The sequence below is a fragment of the Hyperolius riggenbachi genome, chromosome 2 (genome assembly GCF_040937935.1).
Source record: "Hyperolius riggenbachi isolate aHypRig1 chromosome 2, aHypRig1.pri, whole genome shotgun sequence".
Classification (NCBI taxonomy): domain Eukaryota; kingdom Metazoa; phylum Chordata; class Amphibia; order Anura; family Hyperoliidae; genus Hyperolius; species Hyperolius riggenbachi.
In genome coordinates, this window is record NC_090647.1 from 65,426,684 (window position 1) to 65,446,022 (window position 19,339).

Sequence of the window (19,339 nt, forward strand, 5' to 3'; positions counted from 1 at the left end):
TATAACCTTGACATTTGAAAGATGCTTCTAATATAAACAAAAATGTTTTAGCTTCTAAACTAAAATAATCTAATTATGAGTTTCACTGTCTGGATTATGCTGAGATGTCTCGGAGCAATATTTTAAAGAAGTACTCTAACTTTACAGTTTACAATGACATTTTGCATAGAACATTAAAACTGAAAACATACACATATGACAGCTTTTCCTGCATAAATAAACCACTAGGATTCTGACAATACTGCGCATGTGCTAGCGCCCTCTCTCTCATGCACTCACGCGTGCGCAGTATGGAGCCGCCTGTCTTCGGGAGGACTTGTGCTCCTGAAGACTTCCGAAGTCCCCTGCAGCAGGGGATTTAAACAGGGGAGCCAGCACTGCACCAAGTGCACTGGGAGAGGAGAGGGAAGGCTCATTAGGACCCAGAGCCTTCCCTCTTCTTAGGTAAGTATCTGGTTTCTTCTTCTTTTTTCTTTTTTTTTTTTAAACGAGTCCCATGTACTTTAAACAATACCAGTTGTCTGGCAATTCTGATATTGAACGCTGTTACTGACGCGCACTCGTTTAAACCTGATTAAGCACTTGCGACAAATATTTTCTAGTTCAGTTGATCCTTTCGACCCATCACAGCCAGAAATTGATCAAAACATTGATTGCGCGCACATGTTGTGGCACTTATTTTTGTGTCAGAGGGTTGATCAGCCCACAAAATAGCCAGATGTGTGACCACTTTTATTGTGGGCACTTCAATCACTGGCATCATTACAGGAGCACCTTCTAAAGAGCAACACTACAAGATTTGAAAGAGTCAAATTTTGAAAGGATGCTTTACCTTTTGTATCCCCTCTTATTTTCCATACGGGATCTTCAACTGCAGAATTATTTACTGTGCTTTCCCTTTAAAAAGGAACTGTAGTGAAAATAACATAAATAATACAATTGCTTATTGTTTACAATGTTTATTTATAGATTATTTAGTCAGTGTTTGCCCATTGTAAAATCTTTCCTCTCCCTGATTCACATTCTGAAATGTATCACTGGTGGTGACATCTTTAGGTCTGCAAAGTGATCTGTACGGAATGTTCATCACTGAGAGTTCTAGGCACAGAGGGAGATACTAGTTGCTTGGCAGTTGGAAAAAGCTGTTATTTCGCACAATGCCATGAGGTTCACAGACAGCAAAATGTCAGGACCATGGTCATGACATCACACTGTGGGAGGGGCTTCACCACAATATCAGCCATACAGACCCCCGTGATGATCTATTTGAGAAGAGGTAAAGATTTCTTGTGGGAAAGGGGCTATCAGCTACTGATTGGGATTAAGTTCAATCCTTGGTCAACGTTCCTCTTTAATTTAATTATGAGTACCTCAAGCTCTAATCTATTTGTGCACACAAGAAAGGGGATAACAGTCGAGAGCCCACTAGAGACAGAGTACTGACAGAACAAAGCCTGCTCCTTTTAGTACAGGGGTCTCAAACTCGCGGCCCGCGGGCCATTTGCGGCCCTGGATACAATATTTTGTGGCACTCGCCGGCAAAAGCTTCCTTATAGTTCACTTCAGTGCTCCCAAGTAATCCGCCGCATCCCCGCCGCTAAACGAGGGCTGCAGAACCCCCAAATCGCCGGGGGGCAATCCGCCGGCATTTCCTGGAAGGGGCAGAGCTTTCAGCTTCAGCTCTGCCCCTCCTGACGTCAATCGCCGCACGGATCGCCGCCTCTCCCCGCCCGTCTCTGTGAAGGAAGAGTGAGAGGGGCGGGCAGAGGCGGCGATGCGCCGCGATTGTGAAATTCCTTAGGCGGCCCAGCCTCATCCCGACTTTGCCTCCTGCGGCCCCCAGGTAAATTGAGTTTGAGACCCCTGTTTTAGTACTTTGCCTGATGAAGCGGGTGACAGACCCACGAAACGCGTTGCATCAATGCTTGAGTATGAAATAAATGATTGTTCTTGATTTGACTCCGACCTTTCGAGTCTTTTGTGGGGAGGAAAGTCCACCACTACTTCACCCCATTTTATGCTTTTTAATTTATTTTAATCTCTACCGGTGCCTCTGTTTACCCTATCAATCTCATCTATTGGTAATTTTGGACATTGGTGTGAAATTCCTTCTCAGTACATCCACCTCCCCTGGCACCTCCTCGCTAATTGCATTTATCTACGTATTCGGGAACACGTGTCTTCTTCGGAAATCCATAGATCCAGCGCGCGCTATACATAACTTGTATGAGTCAGGATAATAATTGTCCCATCTGTCTTCTGCCTGACATTTCCACCGCCGAGTGCGAACATGCAGACGAGGCGAGACCTGCGCCGTGCTGGAGGCTGCCTGTCCACATCTGCTTAGCTGGGCTGTAAAGGTATGAAGCTGCATCTCTGTGTATCCGAAGCTGTGACAGCACCGCCGACTGCAGCAATACCAGATTTTTATGCTGAACTTTCTGAGCTGGAATGTAGCCCTTGAGACATCTCTGTCAAGCTGAGCTAACTCGGTGCTTTATTTATGGCTTTGTATTTTACAAGGTATTTACCGCTGAGCGAAGTGTGTATCTTCCTGGTGTCCACAACAGCTTCTTCCTGCAGCGGTAATATCAAATCAAAGATAGCTTTATTGGCATTACCAAGATTCGTACAGGCATTGCCAAAAAAGGGGGAAATGGGTAACACGGAAGGGAGTGAGGAGGGGGTACAATGGGTTAGCAGTTTGTGGACATTTTTAGGTTTACAGTTCATTTATGCTCCTCTCTGCTGTGGCATAGTGTGCAGCGATTGTCACTGTGGATTCTTCTTCTCAGTCAATGGCATGCTGTGACATAGTGTGCAGCGATTATCACTATGGATTCCTCTTCTCAGTCTGTGGGCATGCTGTGACATAGTGTGCAGTGATTGTCACTATGGATTCCTCTTCTCAGTCTGTGGGCATGCTGTGACATAGTGTGCAGCGATTGTTACTGTGGATTCCTCTTCTGAGTCTGTGGGCATGCTGTGACATAGTGTGCAGCGATTGTCACTATGGATTCCTCTTCTCAGTCAATGGCATGCTGTGACATAGTGTGCAGCGATTGTCACTGTGGATTTTTCCTCTCCTAGTAGAATGTAGAGTTTTCTCTTATTCTCTATTGTGTGAAAGTCTGAAAATAGTTCCATCAATTTCTGAAAGATGGTTTCCCTGGTTGCAATATATCTGGGGCAGTGCAGCCGTAAGTGTTTTTGTCCTTGAGGGCTCGTTTCCACTGTAGCGGTGCGGAATCGCCTGGATTCCACCGCTGAAGAAATCGCATGCGGCTGCGTTTCCCCATGCGGATTTACCCGCGATTTCGCATGCGATTTCGCATGGCAAGGAGCCAGGCGAATTTAACCATGTCACTGCCTGTGTAACGTTCCATTGCCTTTCATGCGAAATCGCATGCGAAATCGCGGGGAAATCCGCATGACAAAGCCGCATGCGATTTCCTTATTGAATGCATTAGCGGCGATTCGCCCGCATTCCTGCCGCACGCGAAATCTGACGACCCTGTCGTGTAGATTTTTCCCGCACCGAAAAACGCCGCCGCACACGTGGAAACAGCCCCATCCACTAACATTGAGTATGCGAATCCGCATGCAGTGCCCGCATGCGGATTTGCTATAGTGGAAACGAGCCCTGAGGGTCTTCTGCTCTAAGTGTTGCCATAGTCTCTCCTCTCTGGGTTTGTACATCATTCTGTCTCCCAGACCCGATTTCCAGTTTGTGAGCACTCAGTCTGTAGACACTCGGAATTTGCCTCTCCTAAAGGTAATATCCGAGCTGGCAAAAAAATGACCCCTACTTACCTGGGGCTTGCTTCAGCCCCTAGCCGCCACTATGTCCCGCACCGCAGGTCCACTCTAAGCCACTGGCTCCCGGTCACCAACGGTGCAGAGGCTCGCCAGGTCGTTCTCTACTGCGCATGTTGATCACTTGCACATGGTGTGGAGTGTACAGTGCAGGCGCAATCGGGGACCGGGAGCCAGCGGCTGTGAGTGGATGGAGGGCTGGAGGAAGCCCCGGGTAAATAGGTGTCATTTTTTTGTACAGCTCGAATATGCAGTTTTGGAGGTTTTCCAGGTATGGGGCCATTTTATATTCTCTCTGTAGGGACTGATACATGGTTAGCTTTTTGTTTATCTACATAGTCCTCTTTGCTCTTGGCTGTGGTGTGCTTTATCTGGCCTAATGTCTTTCACAGTTACATTACGTCTTTATTACTGCAGGTTGGAGTTACTTTTAAAGCACTCCTGATCTGAGAGAGATATGGAGGCTGACATTTATTTCCTTGTAAACAATTCAAATTGCCTGGCGGTCCTGCTGATCCTCGTCCTCTAATACTTTTAGCCATTGAACAAGCTTGCAGATCAGATGTTTATGACTGAAGTCTGGCTGCATGCTTGTTTCAAGTGTGTGATTCAGCCACTACTGAAGCACAAGAGATCAGCAGGACTGCCAGGCAACTGGTATTGTTTAAAAAGAACCTGACTGAAAAAAAGTGCCGAATTAGGCTCACCCTCCTACTTGCCATTCCAGTACTGAGACCTCCACAACCACATTGACAAGAGCTTGTCAGCAGAGCTCGGCCGTAGTGCGCAGGCACAGACGGTTTGTGCAAGTGCACTTACATGGAGCTGAACAGGCTCGTCCTTTTCCACCAAGCCCGAGCAGTGGCTCTGGGTTACTGTGCAGGCATGGGCTGCCCTGTGCAATGCAGCCGCGCTTGTCCTTGTATGGGAAGGGAATGCAGCCGCGAACTTGGGGGGTCCCATTGCTAGAACGGAGGGGGCCAAGGAAAGCTCTCCTCAGGGCCGGCGCTACCATAGAGGCAAAGGGGGCAATTGCCCCAGGGCCCCATGTGTGCACCAAATTGTCAGAATAGCAGCTCGCCTTTCCCAGCTGTCTGCCTCTTCTCTACGTCCAGTCATTATGCAATAATAAGAATTACAAGGGATGAATATGTTGGGCAGGGGGCCCCCCAGCTTAATTCTGCCCCAGGGCCCCATTGTAGCTTGAACCGGCCCTGGCTCTCCTGAGATAAGTATCTTAATTTTAGTCCTAAATGTCTCACAGGTTCTTTAGTTCAGGTGTGTTGAAATGTTAATGTTATGGATTTACTGTCGTATTTTTAGATCGTAAGCACCTAAGGGTAGGTTCCTCTTGCCTGTTTATTGTTATTGCTGTATGTTTTGTTAGACTCCGCTTGTATTACTGTTGCTGTACCTCCGTGTTGTACACCTGTGTTTGTACAGAGCCATGGTACATGATGGCGCTATGTCTCTCTCGTAGGGCTTTGGAGGAGAAGCGCAGAGAAGAAGAGCTGAGGGAGCAGAAGTTCCGAGAAGAAGTTTTGCAGCAGAGAAAGATTAAGCTTCAAGAAGCCACTGAGAAGTTCCAGAGGGCCCACTTACCCCCGTCTCAGCGGAGGAGAACCGGTGAGTGATTGGAAAATAGACACAAAAGATTGGTGCGTTTTATTGATATAGCCGAGACACATTCTCTCCACTCTACAGTTTACAATAATCATAGACTCCAAGAAAACAGCAAATTTATGTTCCTCGGGAAACTAAATTTGTGGGCGATGAGCGACAATTTTGCTAGGGGTGCTAATCAGAATTGGGAGCTGATGATGAACTAACTGCTCTTAGTTCTCATTAAAGTGTACCAGAGCTGGTATAAAGGTAATATTTTATACATACCTCGGGCTTCATCCAGCCCCATACGCATGGATCACTACCACGCCGCCATCCTCAGCCTTCTCCTGCTTCGGTACTGGGTCCCGTAACTGCGCTCTTTGCTTATCTCTCCTTCAGCCACTGGAGCGATCCGTGCATATGGGGCTGGAGGAAGCCCCAGGTATGTATAAAACTTCAGCTTTATACCAGCTCTGGCACACTTTAAAGGGAAGGTTCAAGCAAAATAAAAAAATGAGTTTCACTTACCTGGGGATTCTCCCAGCCCCATGCAGCCATCCTGTGCCCTCGTAGTCACTCACTGCTGCTCCAGTCCCCCGCTGGCAGCTTGGCGACCTCGGAGGTCGGCGGGACGCATTGCGTACATTTTTACGCATTCCCGCTAGTGCAGGAACATTAACACATGCATTTTTACGCGTTACTGGTTCAATGCGTAAATTTTTACGCAATGAACCAGTAATGCGTAAAAATGTATGTGTTAATGTTCCTGCACTAGCGGGAATGCGTAAAAATGTACGCAATGCGTCCCGCCGACCTCCGAGGTCGCCAAGCTGCCAGCGGGGGACTGGAGCAGCAGTGAGTGACTACGAGGGCACAGGATGGCTGCATGGGGCTGGGAGAAGCCCCAGGTAAGTGAAACTCATTTTTTTATTTTGCTTGGACATTTCCTTTAAGCTCTGTAAAATGTGGGTTCAGCCCCTGTAAATTCTGGTTTGTGCGAAACCTACATACATCATTTTGTCATTTTTTTAGGACTTTCACTACCTAAGCCTCGTGCATACGGTAAGCTAAATTCACCAGAGGTGGGCAGTCAGGGCCAGACCTGTTGAGAATCTAGAAAGTGTACAGCCGTCCTGATGCGTCACCAAAAGATGCAGAGTGCTAAATCTCCTTTTGCAAGCACATTTTTCTCCTTACCCACCGCTGCCAGAAGCCACCACGTGGTGCTCTGCACAGCTGTCCATCCTCCCCCTCTCCATAGCAACAGAATGCGTTGCAAGGCTACAGCCTGTCTATACAGTCTGTACAGCTCTGGGCTTTTAACTGTCAGCCTAGGGATTGCCATTGTGTGTATGTGTGTGTAAGTACCTTTAGAACTAATTTCCTAAAGAGAGCCCGAGGTGGATCTTCCGGGGAGCAGATGGGACCCAGAGGCATGTTCTTTGCCTAATGACATGGCTCTGTGTCCCCCAACCGCTTTCTGAACCCACCCCCTAGCCACACTACAGCCCCCCGACATTAGCGACAATATTTGTCGCTTACTAAGAGGTAAACACAGGGGAGAGGAATTCCCTGTTCACAACGCCCGCCAGGGGTGTTCCTGCAGGGTTTCCTGAGTTGCCATTGGGCAGCTCTCTCCCCGGCGACGCCCCCTGACGCTCCCCCACCTCCCTGCACGCTATGAGAGACACACAGTCTCTCAGCGCAGCGTTGTGACCTAAGTGAAAATGGGCCATTGCGGCCAACGGGAGCGGCGGTTTTTGCGGCCACCTGATCCGTTGAGCCCCGCAGATCAGGTAGCCTACTTTTTTTTTTTTCATTTTTTGAGCCCACCTTATGGGCTCTCGTTACAGCCCCATACACACGCTCAACAGCGGTCTTTTATGCAGCACAATTATCAAACAACTTCTGTTGTGAAACCAAAAAAAGTCTCTTGCTATTGTTCAAACAACTGATAAGACGTCAATCCAACAGTTGCATTCACGCCTTATCAGTCGTTTGAACAATAGCAAGAGACTTTTTTTGGTTTCACAACAGAAGTTGTTTGATAATTGTGCTGCATAAAAGACCGCTGTTGAGCGTGTGTATGGAGCTTAAGGCTCCTACGCACTTCCAAACAATCTGCCCAACTATCATCTAAACTTAATCTGTTGGAAGATAGTTGGAAGTGTGTACAGCTGGCAAACAACAAGACAACCAACTGATAACAGGTTGTTTGCCAGATCCAACCGGTGGATCAACCTGCCCAACTATCATGCAAGTTGAAACGTGTGTAAAAGTCTTTTGAACAACTTTGTTGTCTTTGAATGCAGACATGTTGTACAGTTTGTCGTTTAGCTTGCCTGCATAGTATTTAAGTTAGTTGTTTCGTTGGTTGGGGTGTGTGTATGTACTTGTCGTGTAAAGAACTTGTTGTGCGGTTGGTCATGTTGTGCGTTTGGTTGTGCATTATGTTGGATGTGTGTATGAGCCTTTATGAGCCTTTACACATTAATCCTACTGCCCTGCCACAGTCATGTAGACACACCTACTTGGATTTTGGGTACTTTTCTGAGGTGGTGCTGATTGAACTTCCAGCATGTTCCTGGATTGTGGGACAGGCTTAAAACACCCAGCCTATAGAAAGGCCTGATGGGAACTGAAACCCAGTATCTTCCACCTGGAGAGAGTCTGGGCCACATTTACTAAGGAATCTCAAAAGACCTCCAGGTAACCCCTGTGGAGAGATCATACATGATCCAGTAAATCTGGACTAGATTCTTTAAAAATTGTTTTGCTATTAGATGGCAACATTTGCAGCCCTCCCCTGGGTCATATTGAAATGATGTGGGGGAATACTGAGAGGTTAGCATGTTGGGGGCGCAACTAGAGGGGAACAGTTCAATTGCAGGGGGGGGGCAGAGCTGAGGGGGGCCGCAAATACTAACCTTCCCATCTCCCATACAGGGGACTATCCTTCAGACCAGGTGTTTTTGTGGCTACACATGGGTGTGAAGACAATGATGGCTACACTTGTTGTATGACCCTTGTGAGATGGGCCCCAGGCTGTGAGGGTCACCAAGGGGAGGCAAGGGAAAGGGTGTGAACACATGCAAAATGTTATAGTTATGCTAGAGCAGGGGTGTCAAGCTCAAATACAAAGTGGGCCGAAACTGTACACTGGGACCTGGTCGCGGGCCAACCTCAATGTCTACTGGCCAGCTTCCTCCCTTATAAAGTTCCCTGGTGTCTATTGGCCCCATTCAGCCCCTATACACTTCCCTGGTGTCTAGTGGTCTCCCACCCCAATACATTTCCCTGGTGTCTAATGGTCCTCCCTTCTCTATACAATTCCCTAGTGTTTAGTTATTTCCCCCATCTCCCCCACATGGCTTCCATGGTGTTCCAAGGCTTCACCTCCAATATAGCTTCCCTGGTGGTCTAGAGTGGGCCAAACATAATGTAAAGTGGGAAAACCACTTGAGGGCCAAATTTAATGGCTCTGAGGGCCAGATTGGGCCCGTGGGCCGGAGTTTGACATGAATGTGCTAGAGGGATTCAGATGTGATTGTGCATCACAGGAAGGTCTGGGGGGCGTCTCGAAGAGGCACACCGGCTACAGTGGAAACGGGCCATTGTAGAGCTACTTCTAGCAGACCTACCTCTTGATTTTTCACTTCATCTGCTGCTATAGGAATTCTAAACCTTACTTCTGTTAGTTGCAGTGTTTCGTTCAGAGGAAATATAGTTTATGTGGTATTTACTTATTATCCACCCCCCTCGACAGTGTGCAGCTGAGGCAGTGATATGTGGTATCAGCAGAGTAGAATGGGGAGACCCTGCAAGGGACCGGAGAATTTATCTGATGCCCAAGCTGCTGAAAAGATTTTTTTTTTCCTCAGTGAGATGGAGAGTCTTGTAGGGAGCTGCAACTGTTAATCTGAAGGAAGTCTTCTTTCTTTTGATGAGTGTGTGGTTTGCTTCTTGCTTTGTTTATCTGTTTTGCTGATTAGCAACAGCAGAGCCAACAGAAAAATCCTCTCCGCCCCTTGCAGAGTCTCCTCACTCTAGTCAAAGCTGAAAGCCGAGTTATTGGTCCGTATTAAAGTGTGTCTCCGCTCACAGAAACGGCACCACATTGCTTTTCAACTGCACAGGATGAAATTCTATAACTTCTCATTATTAGAATTAGTTTTCGTTATGTCATGAAATTCTGAGGCACAGATCTCTGTATGAGTGTCCTCACTACTCGTGCCTCACCCAATTCTTGTTTCCTGCATCATCTTTTTGGAGCAAGTAACAGGAATGCATGTGTAGATCAACCGCTGTGTGTTTTCTTTCTGTATCCTTTACTTTACTATTATTATTTGTTGTAATTATAAAGCACCAACATATTACGCAGCGCTGGGCAATAAATAGGGATACGTACAATATTTACAAGGGGTGGCAGACAGAGAAGTAGCACAAGGTTATCCAACATACAACATAACACAAGGTTATACAGGCAGATAAAGTCAGTCCATATGAAGGGTGTCATTGGTGGGGTCGCAAGAATCAAGGACACGCCGGGGGGTTGTTTGAGAGGAGACCCATGCCAAAGGCTTACAATCTAAAGGGAAGAGACACACTCAGTAGGGCTTGCTGAATAGGTGCTCAGCTAAGAGCGGTAAGGTGTGTGTGTGTGTGGGGGGGGGGGGGGGGGCTGGCCATCTTAAAGAGGTGTGTTTTGAGGGCTTGCTTGAAGGTGTTGAAGGAAGGGGGGAGTCGGGGGGGGGGAGGGGAGTTCCATAGGGTGGGGGCGGCTCTTGAGAAGTCCTGCAGGCGTGCATATCCCCAGCCCATATCCAAGGCTGTAAACTTTACAGCCTCAGACTCTCAAACCCAAACCCCTTTCTAGCCCCCCACCCTACACACACATACATTAAGCGGTGAGGTCTCGAAAGCTCCAGTGACAATATCACACTAGGCTGGTGTCTGACAACATCGAGCCAGGCTCCTGCAATGACGCATGGGTGGCAGGAGTGACATTTGTGCCTCTCTGCTCCTCCCTTCGCTGCTGATTGGCAAGGCTTGGTTGTTATAGCCACAATGCTCTTCACAATATATCAAGCAGCATGGGGGGGTTGGCATGTTTAGGGCTAAGGCCTACTAGCGGGCATGTTTGAAATTAGGAAATCGTATTACACAACCAATTCATTATATCATAAGGTTTTGTTTTTTTTATTTTGCTTCAGTGTCACTTTAAAACCCAAATCCAAATAGGAATGGTGGTGGAGACTTACAGCGCAGGAGACACATGTGTGCTATGATATCAGTACTCATGCATTTTTATTATTTATATATTATGAATACAATATAATGAATGAGCTCAAATGCTAATCAGATTGATAAATACATTGGTGGACTAAGGCTACTTTCACACTGGGGCACTGCGTTGCAAATCCTGCAAAAGCAGCATCTCCATGCACGTGCGGTACGACACATACAGTGAAGCATACCGTACATACAAGGTATGCTTCACTGCAACTGTTAATGCGCGCATTCTACTTGCATCGCGCAGTACAGAGCTGCCCGTTTTGCATGCTACCGAAGCCTCCCGAGGGTCCTCAAAGGCGTTTGACCAGTTGGTGGAATACATGCAACGGAGGTGACAGAGCTGGAAGGAGGAGACTGAAAGAAGACAGGGAAGCCTCTATAGGATGCAGAGCCTCCCCTCTACATAATTGAGTAGCTGACTTTTTTTTCTGGCTTCGGTATTGCTTTAAAGCTAACTCGAGGTGGGAGACATATGGAGGCTGCCATATTTATTTCCATTTAAACAATGCACAATGCCTGGCTGTCCTGCTGATCCTGCCTCTGCCTCTAATTTAGCTATAGACCCTGCACAAGCATGCAGATCAGATATTTGACTGAAGTCTAACTGGATTAACCCCATGCTTGTTTCAGGAGTGTGATTCAGACACTGATGCCAGAAAGATCAGCAGGAAGCAAGGCAACTGGTATTGTTTAAAGGAAATAAATATGTCAGCCTCCATATGTCTCTCACCTCAGGTTTCCTTTAAAGTGAACCTGAGGTGAGAGTGATATGGAGGCTGCCATATTTATTTCCTTTTAAACAATACTAGTTGCCTTGCTTCCTGCTGATCTATTTGGCTGCAGTAGTGAACTGAATTACATCAGAAACAAGCATGCAGCTAATCTTGTCAGTTCTGACAATATTGTCATGCTTGTTCAGGGTCTATGGTTGAAAATATTAGAGGCAGAGGACCAGCAGGGCAACCAGGCAACTGGTATTGCTTAAAAAGAAATAAATATGTCAGCCTCCATATTCTTCTCACCTCGGGTTGCCTTTAAGCCTCTGCTAGTGCTAGTGGTGGCAGCTGTAATCTGACGGAGATTGAATGGAGCAAGGTGCTGCATCAGACACTAAATGTATTCCCAATCCGGAACTCATCGATTCCCTGTGGAATTGTATCGTTTCTTTGCCATGTTTGGTTAGTTTTGATTTTTTTATCAGAGAGAAATTGGGCAAGATCACACCTGCACAAGATTCAGTTAAGACTAGTATCTTGAGACCAGCTTTATTGCATGCATAGTTGCGGAGTTTTCAATACGTTATATACAGTAATTAATCGGATTCCACTTTGTTGCCCTGGTAACCTCTGACCTAGGGGTACTTTTGTTGCTGCAGTCTTGCTATGATACTAGATTCTATTAACATTTTACCTCAAGCTTGTTATAGGAGAATTCCTCCACCATGTTCTGTCTCTGGGCAAGTAAAACAGTTGGAGATTTCTGCCAGTTTCACAGTTTATGAGACGGGACAGCACTGGGAACAACGGTGGAATTGTGTCCATGGCAACCATATTATTTTAAAGCCTTGCAAGGCTGTTAAACAGATGTAGTTATTCTGTGAAGACGGATGCAAAGAAAACTGAAGCAGTTGCCCAAAGTAACCAATCAGGATTTAGCTGTTAAATGAAGGAAGAATTTTGATTTGATGCTCTTGGCAGCTACACCAGTTTTGCCCTAATCAGGCATCGAGGCTGGATTGCTTCCATTGACACTGGATATGCCCAGGTTTGCCAAGTAAATGACGGTACTTTACAATGTTTCTTGCTTGTTGTTAATCAAGAACTTTGAATCTGCGCCAAGTAACTGATTAATGAAGAATTAATTCAGTACAATGATATATTCTAATTAGAGGTAGCCGGTGCTTTGTAGATATGATGCTGGTTCTTCCTGTTTCTCCTCTGCTAATTTTCTGACATGGGCGGGGCTATCTCAGCACTCGTTTCATTACTGGTTACATAATATTCATATTTCTCTGTTTATCTCATTGTTTGTGACATTGTAAAGTACTGATCAGTCTGTTGACCGCATATAATGAATAATAATTGCGTGCTTTATGTTGCAGCATACGTGGTTCATAGAAAGACTCCAAAGCTTGAAGATGCCCTCAGCCAAATTCAGACACCCCTGTCCTCCCCCTTCTACTACATATCCAACCACAGGAGCCCTTCCAGTACAAGGTATGCCTATGTCCTGTTATGACGTACGTATGGTTCTGGCAGTGGTTATTTGGGTGCTGGGAGAAGCCGAGAGATGGCTCTCCCTAGCCCAAAGCAGTGTACAACCCCGCAGAAGAATTTTTTCTTCCGGGAGATTGCAATTATAAACAAAAATATAATACCAAAAAAGTACTTTGAAGAATAAAATAAAGAAAAACACAGAAAAGCATCCTCCAAAAATAACAAACAAGCACTCTGGCAAGAAAAACAACATTTTTTTTACTAAAGTATCAAGAACTCAGAAAAGTGGCTCAATAGAGGAAGGTGGGGTCCACATGAGCCCTATGCAGAAAAATATGGAAAGAAAATGAAGGAAAAAAGGGAGGGGGGGAGAAGCAGAGGAAGGGGAGGAAGAGAAAGGTGAATGTAGAAGTACCAGAGTCAGGCGTGAACTGATTAGACCAATTTGATTAGGTGGGAAGCAACAGAGAAAAACCATGTCATGGCGATTTTCCAATCACATGTGAAAAGCAAATTAGATTCCATGGTGTGGTTTCCGGGTACGTAAGCTGAAAATAAACCGATAAGATAAACAATTGAATCTATCCTCCTACTCCTAAATAAATGACTTTTTCCTAGAATACCCCAGTTTTATTTGCTGTATAAAAGATTAAAAAGTAGGTTTCGTTTTTATTGTTTCAGCTGAAGGACACAGTCTTTCACACAATCATTAATTGTCCTGGAGCTAAAATATATGAATTTGTGACCTTTTTTATCTATCCCCTGCACTCAGAAGCTGTTCTCTGCAGGAGAGAGTTTTGTCGCTGTAATTCCTTAACAGTGAGGTCTGACTGGGGAGTCACTTGCATAACTGAACATTTAACTCTTTAAAGCACAAAAAGAGAAAAAAAGGAATACAACCTAGTTATTTGTATGCTTAGCACTGTACATACACATGTTTATCTCATCATGGCACATGTCTTTAAGGAGTACTCCGAACTCTTAACTATGAATAAAAACATTATACATCAAAGCTTCACTGTAGATGGGCAGCCCTTGGAGCCTCAGAGGAGCTCTGAGTTTATTTTTTGAGGGGGGGCAGATCTTACCCTCCTATCCTCCAGTACAGGGGCCTCCTCTGCCAAGCAGGTGTTGTTGTGACCACACACACCAGACCCCTGGCTGTGAGGGTCACCCCAGAGGTGGGGTATGTGCACATAGGGAGGCCCATTAAAGATTTGCTGGGGGCCACATGATTTTTAGTTATTCTCCTCGTACTTTGAAGTTGCATTGTTTTTGTTCACGACATCAGATGAACTTTTATACCTTCTCTATACGATTTCAAGAAGGAAAGTCTTTAAATGAAAGTGGGCTGAATTTCTGTGTTTCCCCAGGACCTCGGACACGTCGTCTGGTGTGTCATCGATAGGCAACTCTGCCTGGCCTAAGAGACAACAGTCCATTCCAAAATCATCTTTCGACAGAGTGTTTCAGGAGAAGTTTGATAGCGACCAGCTTTACTTCCAGCACAAACTAGAGGAAGCACAGCGCCTCCTGGAGGAGCAGCACCTTAGCAGCCTGCAGGTAGGATTCCATTCATGTGTTCCTTTAAAGAGGACCAGGCTGTCAGCCATACTACCTCAGAAAAAAACACAGCACATATATAAGTAGATAAATACTTGCTCTACTTACATAACATATGTATTGCACTGTCCACATTTTGCTTTTAGTGATTTTTCTATAGTTAAAAAAAAGAGAAAATCCTACTTAGGATTTTCCATTTTGTCTGTGTCTGTGTCTTGAAGCCAATACTGATGTCATTTCCTCCCTTAGGCCCTGTTCAGACTGTCAGCGTATGTGTTTGTAGAACGCGTATAAATTCAAACAAACGCAAGTTGAAAAACGCATGCGTTTTTCTTGCGTTCGAATGCGTTTTGCATACACACGTGACCCGGGAAAAAAAAATATGGGAACCGCAGAGGGAAACGTACGCTAAAACGCAATAGTACGCGTTTTTGATACACGTTCATAGACTTTCAATGCGTCCGTTTCTGTGCGTGATGCACAAAACTGCGTGCAGCAATGTGGATGAGATTCGTATGTGTCTCATACGAATACATGTGAACGAGGCCATTAGAAAACATTAGTAGCTGTTTTTATGCGTAAAATCTTTCTGTATGCGCTCTGTAAAAACGGCTAGGAACGCACATAGTCTGAACAGGGCCTTACTCTCCTCTGCCAGATTGTGTATGCATTGCCCGCCCTCCTCTCAGTGTTCAGACACTCACACCCAGGTCTGCAATAGAAAGTGCATTGTCTCAGCATGAGAAATATTGGCCAATCAGAGAGGAACAGAGGTGTGGGAGGGGAAAACGGGAGGGAAAAAGGCTCCAGCCAATCAGGCTGCATTAGTTGTATCTGAGAAGAAAGAAGAAAAAAAGCAAACCCAGCATGCCCTGCAACTTCCTTTGTGCGGCAGATGCACCAAATAAGCGCCAGGGAAACTGGGGAATTATGTTTTACGGAGAAGAAAAATAAGAGTGATTTTTAACTTTTGGATTGCCTGGTTGGCATCTTTATTACTTGTTTACCAGATAAAAATAAAGAATTGATTTTTGATTTTATGCCTGACAGTTACTCTCCTTTAACCCTCTGGGCGATACAATTATATCGCCCAGGAGGTGGCGCAGCACTATTTTTTAAAAATTTTTATCTTTTAAATCATGTAGCGAGCCCAGGGCTCACTACATGATAGCCGCAGCGCAGCGGCATCCCCCCACCCACTCCGATCGCCTTCGGCGATCAGAGTAAGCAGGAAATCCCGTTCAGTACGGGATTTCCTGCTGGGCTTCCCCGGTCGCCATGGCGACGGGGCGGGATGACGTCATGGACGTCGTGACGTCAGAGGGAGTTCCGATCCACGACTCAGCGCTGCCTGGCACTGATTGTCCAGGCTGTGCAAGGGGGGGGGGGGGCTGCGCGGCACGGCGGGTAGCGGCGGATCGGCGGCGAGCGGCGACGTTGGGAAGTTACACGCAGCTAGCAAAGTGCTAGCTGCGTGTAACAAAAATTATGCAAATCGGCCCACCAGGGCCTGAGAACTCCTCCTGCGCGACATACCCCGAGCTCAGCTCGGGATTATCGCTCAGGAGGTTAAAGAGAATCTGTATTGTCAAAACGTCCCCTGGGGGGTACCGGCTCCTGCGCAGGCGCTCTGATGGCTGTCGGCTCCGAAGTAGGCGGAAATACCCGATCGCCGTCGGGTCTGCTATACTGCGCAGGCGCAAGTTTCCGGCGGACCGGGAGTAGAGCCGACCCGACTGAGATCGGGTATTTCCGTCTACTTCTGAGCCGAAAGCAGCCACAGCGCCCCCGCTGGAGCCTGCAAAGGTAAATATTGAATTTACAGTCGGGTCTGTCGCCGGCTGTTCTGAGGGCTGCAGCGAGACCCCCGTGGGACAGAGGACGGCGTGGGAAGCCTCATTAGGATCCCGAGGCTTCCCCCACCCGAGGTGAGTACCCCCCAAGGGATGTTTTTGATGTTACAGTGTCTCTTTAAAGCGCCGCTACAGGCACAAGCGTTTTCCTAGCCTTCTGTAGAGACTTGGCAGCAGAGCTTGTTTAGGTCTGTTTAGAAGATCAGTTGTAAAGTGCCAGCTCAGTAGCTCAGACACCTGCCACTTCCTGTCTCACAGACCCTCCGTGCTATTGGCTGCTGACAGATCCAGACTGTGTCTTCCTCCTTACAGTAGGAACGAGCAAAGCATCTGCAGCAGCAGTAGCTACAGAGTCATGTGATCAAAAGTTCTATATGCAGAGGTCTCTTTTCAGAGACAAATGCACCATTTCAGAAAGCAGTCTATTCAGCTAATTGTAATTTTATCTCTGTGCCCGGAGATGGACTTTTAACAATGATATGTTTGTATGTGTGAGTCATGTTGCCAGCTCTGCTGATGTAATTTGCCTTGGTAATAATTATTATGAAATGATTGAGTAGTCAAAGTAAACCTGCACATGTGGCTGCAGAGCGCCCCATCAGGTTCTGCTGCCTCAGGACTTTCTGGTATGAAAACTGTCATCCACTTAGCCATACTCCAGCCTTTGCAGAGCAGTGCTTGTTCACACTATGGGCTTGATTCACTAAACCATGATATGACAAATAGCACACCTTATCAAAGAGATCACGTCTTATCAAAGATAGCACACCTTATCAGAGTAGCATACGAACTTATGCCTTCTAGTTGGCAACGGCACTCGTCCTGCCCTGAGCCCCTGCGGGTTCGTATCGCTCGCTATGCTATTCTGAGAAAGGCGTGTTAACTTTGATAAGGTGTGCTATCTTTGATAAGGTGTGCTATTTGTCATATCACGGTTTAAGGAATCAAGTTCCATAAGTGTTTCCAGATTTTTTTTTAAGCACCGGGGATTTTAAAAATCGCCCTAACAGTGCTTGTGCAATGATTTCCTATGAGAGTGTTTACATGTAAGCATTTCGATTTTCAGCAAATCGCAAACGCGCTACATGTATCATTTTCTGAGCGCTTTTGCTATAATGGAAGGTATAGGAGAAGCGCAAAACGCTTGAAAAATCGCTTTGTATAGCGATTTCCCGAGCACTTTTAAGAATTAATACATTGCATTTATTCTTTTCCAGGTCAGGAAGTGAAAATCTAAATTGCTCAGCAAAAGCGCTTAGAAAAGTGCTAACAAAAACACTTTTTTAAGCTCAAAGCGCAGCGAAAAGTGCTTTATAAAAAGCACAATAAATTACTCAGAGCTTGCGATAGCGCTGGCGATTTATGATGTTAACAAGGCCTTAAAGGGAACCAGAGAGGATTCAATATACATACCTGGGGCTTCCTCCAGCCCCATACGCACGGATCGCTCCCACGCCGCCGTCCTCCGCTGCCTGGATCCGCCGCCACCGGGTCCCGTCATTGCCGCGAGTCGGCAAGTCGGCCGGCGGACGCGGCCAATTCTCCGCATTACAGGGTGCTCTCTCTCCATACAGATACGCATGTGGCTGCTTACTGCGCTGCCGCATGCGTACATGTATGGAGGGAGCCCCTGTGATGCGGACAATTGGCCGCGTCCGCCGGAAGTGACGGGCCCGGTACCGGCGGATCCAGGAAGCTGAGGACGGCGGCGTGGGAGCGATTCAGGCTTATGGAGCTGGAAGAAGCCCCAGGTATGTATAAAATCATTTTCTTTTTTCAACCCCCCGTTCCTCTCTGGTTCCCTTTAAAAAGCAAAAGGAGAACAGAGGCGCCAGCAGGGTAAAAGTGGATAAAAACTTTAAAATTTGCTTGGAGGAAGCGGTGGACTTACCTCCATAAAGCAGACACGAAAGACTGTCTGTATAATAGTAATCACATTTATTATATAGTACCCCAAAAGTGCAACGCGTTTCGCAGGCCGAGCCCGCTTGACTCTTGACTGAGGCGCTGCTACTGCTGAAATTCTGTTTGTCCCCACGTTTATTGCCTGATGAAGCGGGCGTGGTCTGCGAAACGTGCGTACCCTGCTGGCACCTCTGTTCTCCTTTTGCTGTACCGTGTCCACCCCTGGTGGAGGGGTGACCTACCCCTTATCTGATCTACAGAGAGTGACTTCTTAATCCTGAGTGAGGACAGGTCTAATCTCCTCACCTGCTCATACAGTGGTTGCCTTTGTGGTAACCCACGTTTGTGAGTATATTCTTCTCACTGATTATCTTTACTATATCTATGCTGAACATACTACACTATATTGGGCTCTCAGTTTCTCTAACTTTAAGGCCTTAAAGAGGAACTTTAACCTTGAATTTAACTTCATCTTAATCAGTAGCCGATATCTCCTTTCCCACAAGCAATCTTTATCTTTTCTCGAACATATTACTTCTGTGGCTGATATTGTGGTAAAACCCCTCCCACAGTGTCATGTCAAGACCTTGGTCCTGACAGTTCCTGTTTGTAAACCTCATTGCATTGTGGGAAATAATGGCTGTTTCCAACTGCCAAGCATACAGTCTCTCCCTTTGCAGAATATTACGGTAATTTACTGAGAGTTCTATGCACACATCACCTAACAGGACTAAAGATGTCACCACCAGTGATGAATTTCAGAATGTAAATCAGGGAGAGGAAAGATTTTACAATGGCCAAACACTGACTAAATCATTTATAAATTAATATTGTAAAAAAAAAGTTAAGCCATTTTATTATTTTATTTTCACTATAGTTCCTCTTACACCCTTCAATCTGCCACCAGATCGACTATCATATACCTCCCTGTTCCTGCATTCACCCATATGAGCCCATGCGACTTATTTCATCTGAAGATAGATGGAAATAATCTATTGGGCGGCTATGCTGCAGCATCAATTTCTGCCAGATATTGATGCCAAAAATCGAGTAGTGTATGGGCGCCCTTATAGATGGCCACTAGAT

At 46.2% G+C, this 19,339-nt stretch overlaps 1 protein-coding gene across 1 annotated transcript in view; it reads left to right on the forward strand.

The window, feature by feature from the left end:
- CEP126 (centrosomal protein 126) overlaps nucleotides 1-19,339 on the forward strand; it is a 105,741-nt gene that overhangs the window by 45,947 nt on the left and 40,455 nt on the right. Inside the window, exons 4-6 of the mRNA XM_068266853.1 lie at nucleotides 5,297-5,442; nucleotides 12,818-12,932; nucleotides 14,306-14,495. Of these exons, the coding sequence (XP_068122954.1) occupies nucleotides 5,297-5,442; nucleotides 12,818-12,932; nucleotides 14,306-14,495 (451 nt within the window). The remainder of the gene's footprint in view (nucleotides 1-5,296; nucleotides 5,443-12,817; nucleotides 12,933-14,305; nucleotides 14,496-19,339) is intronic.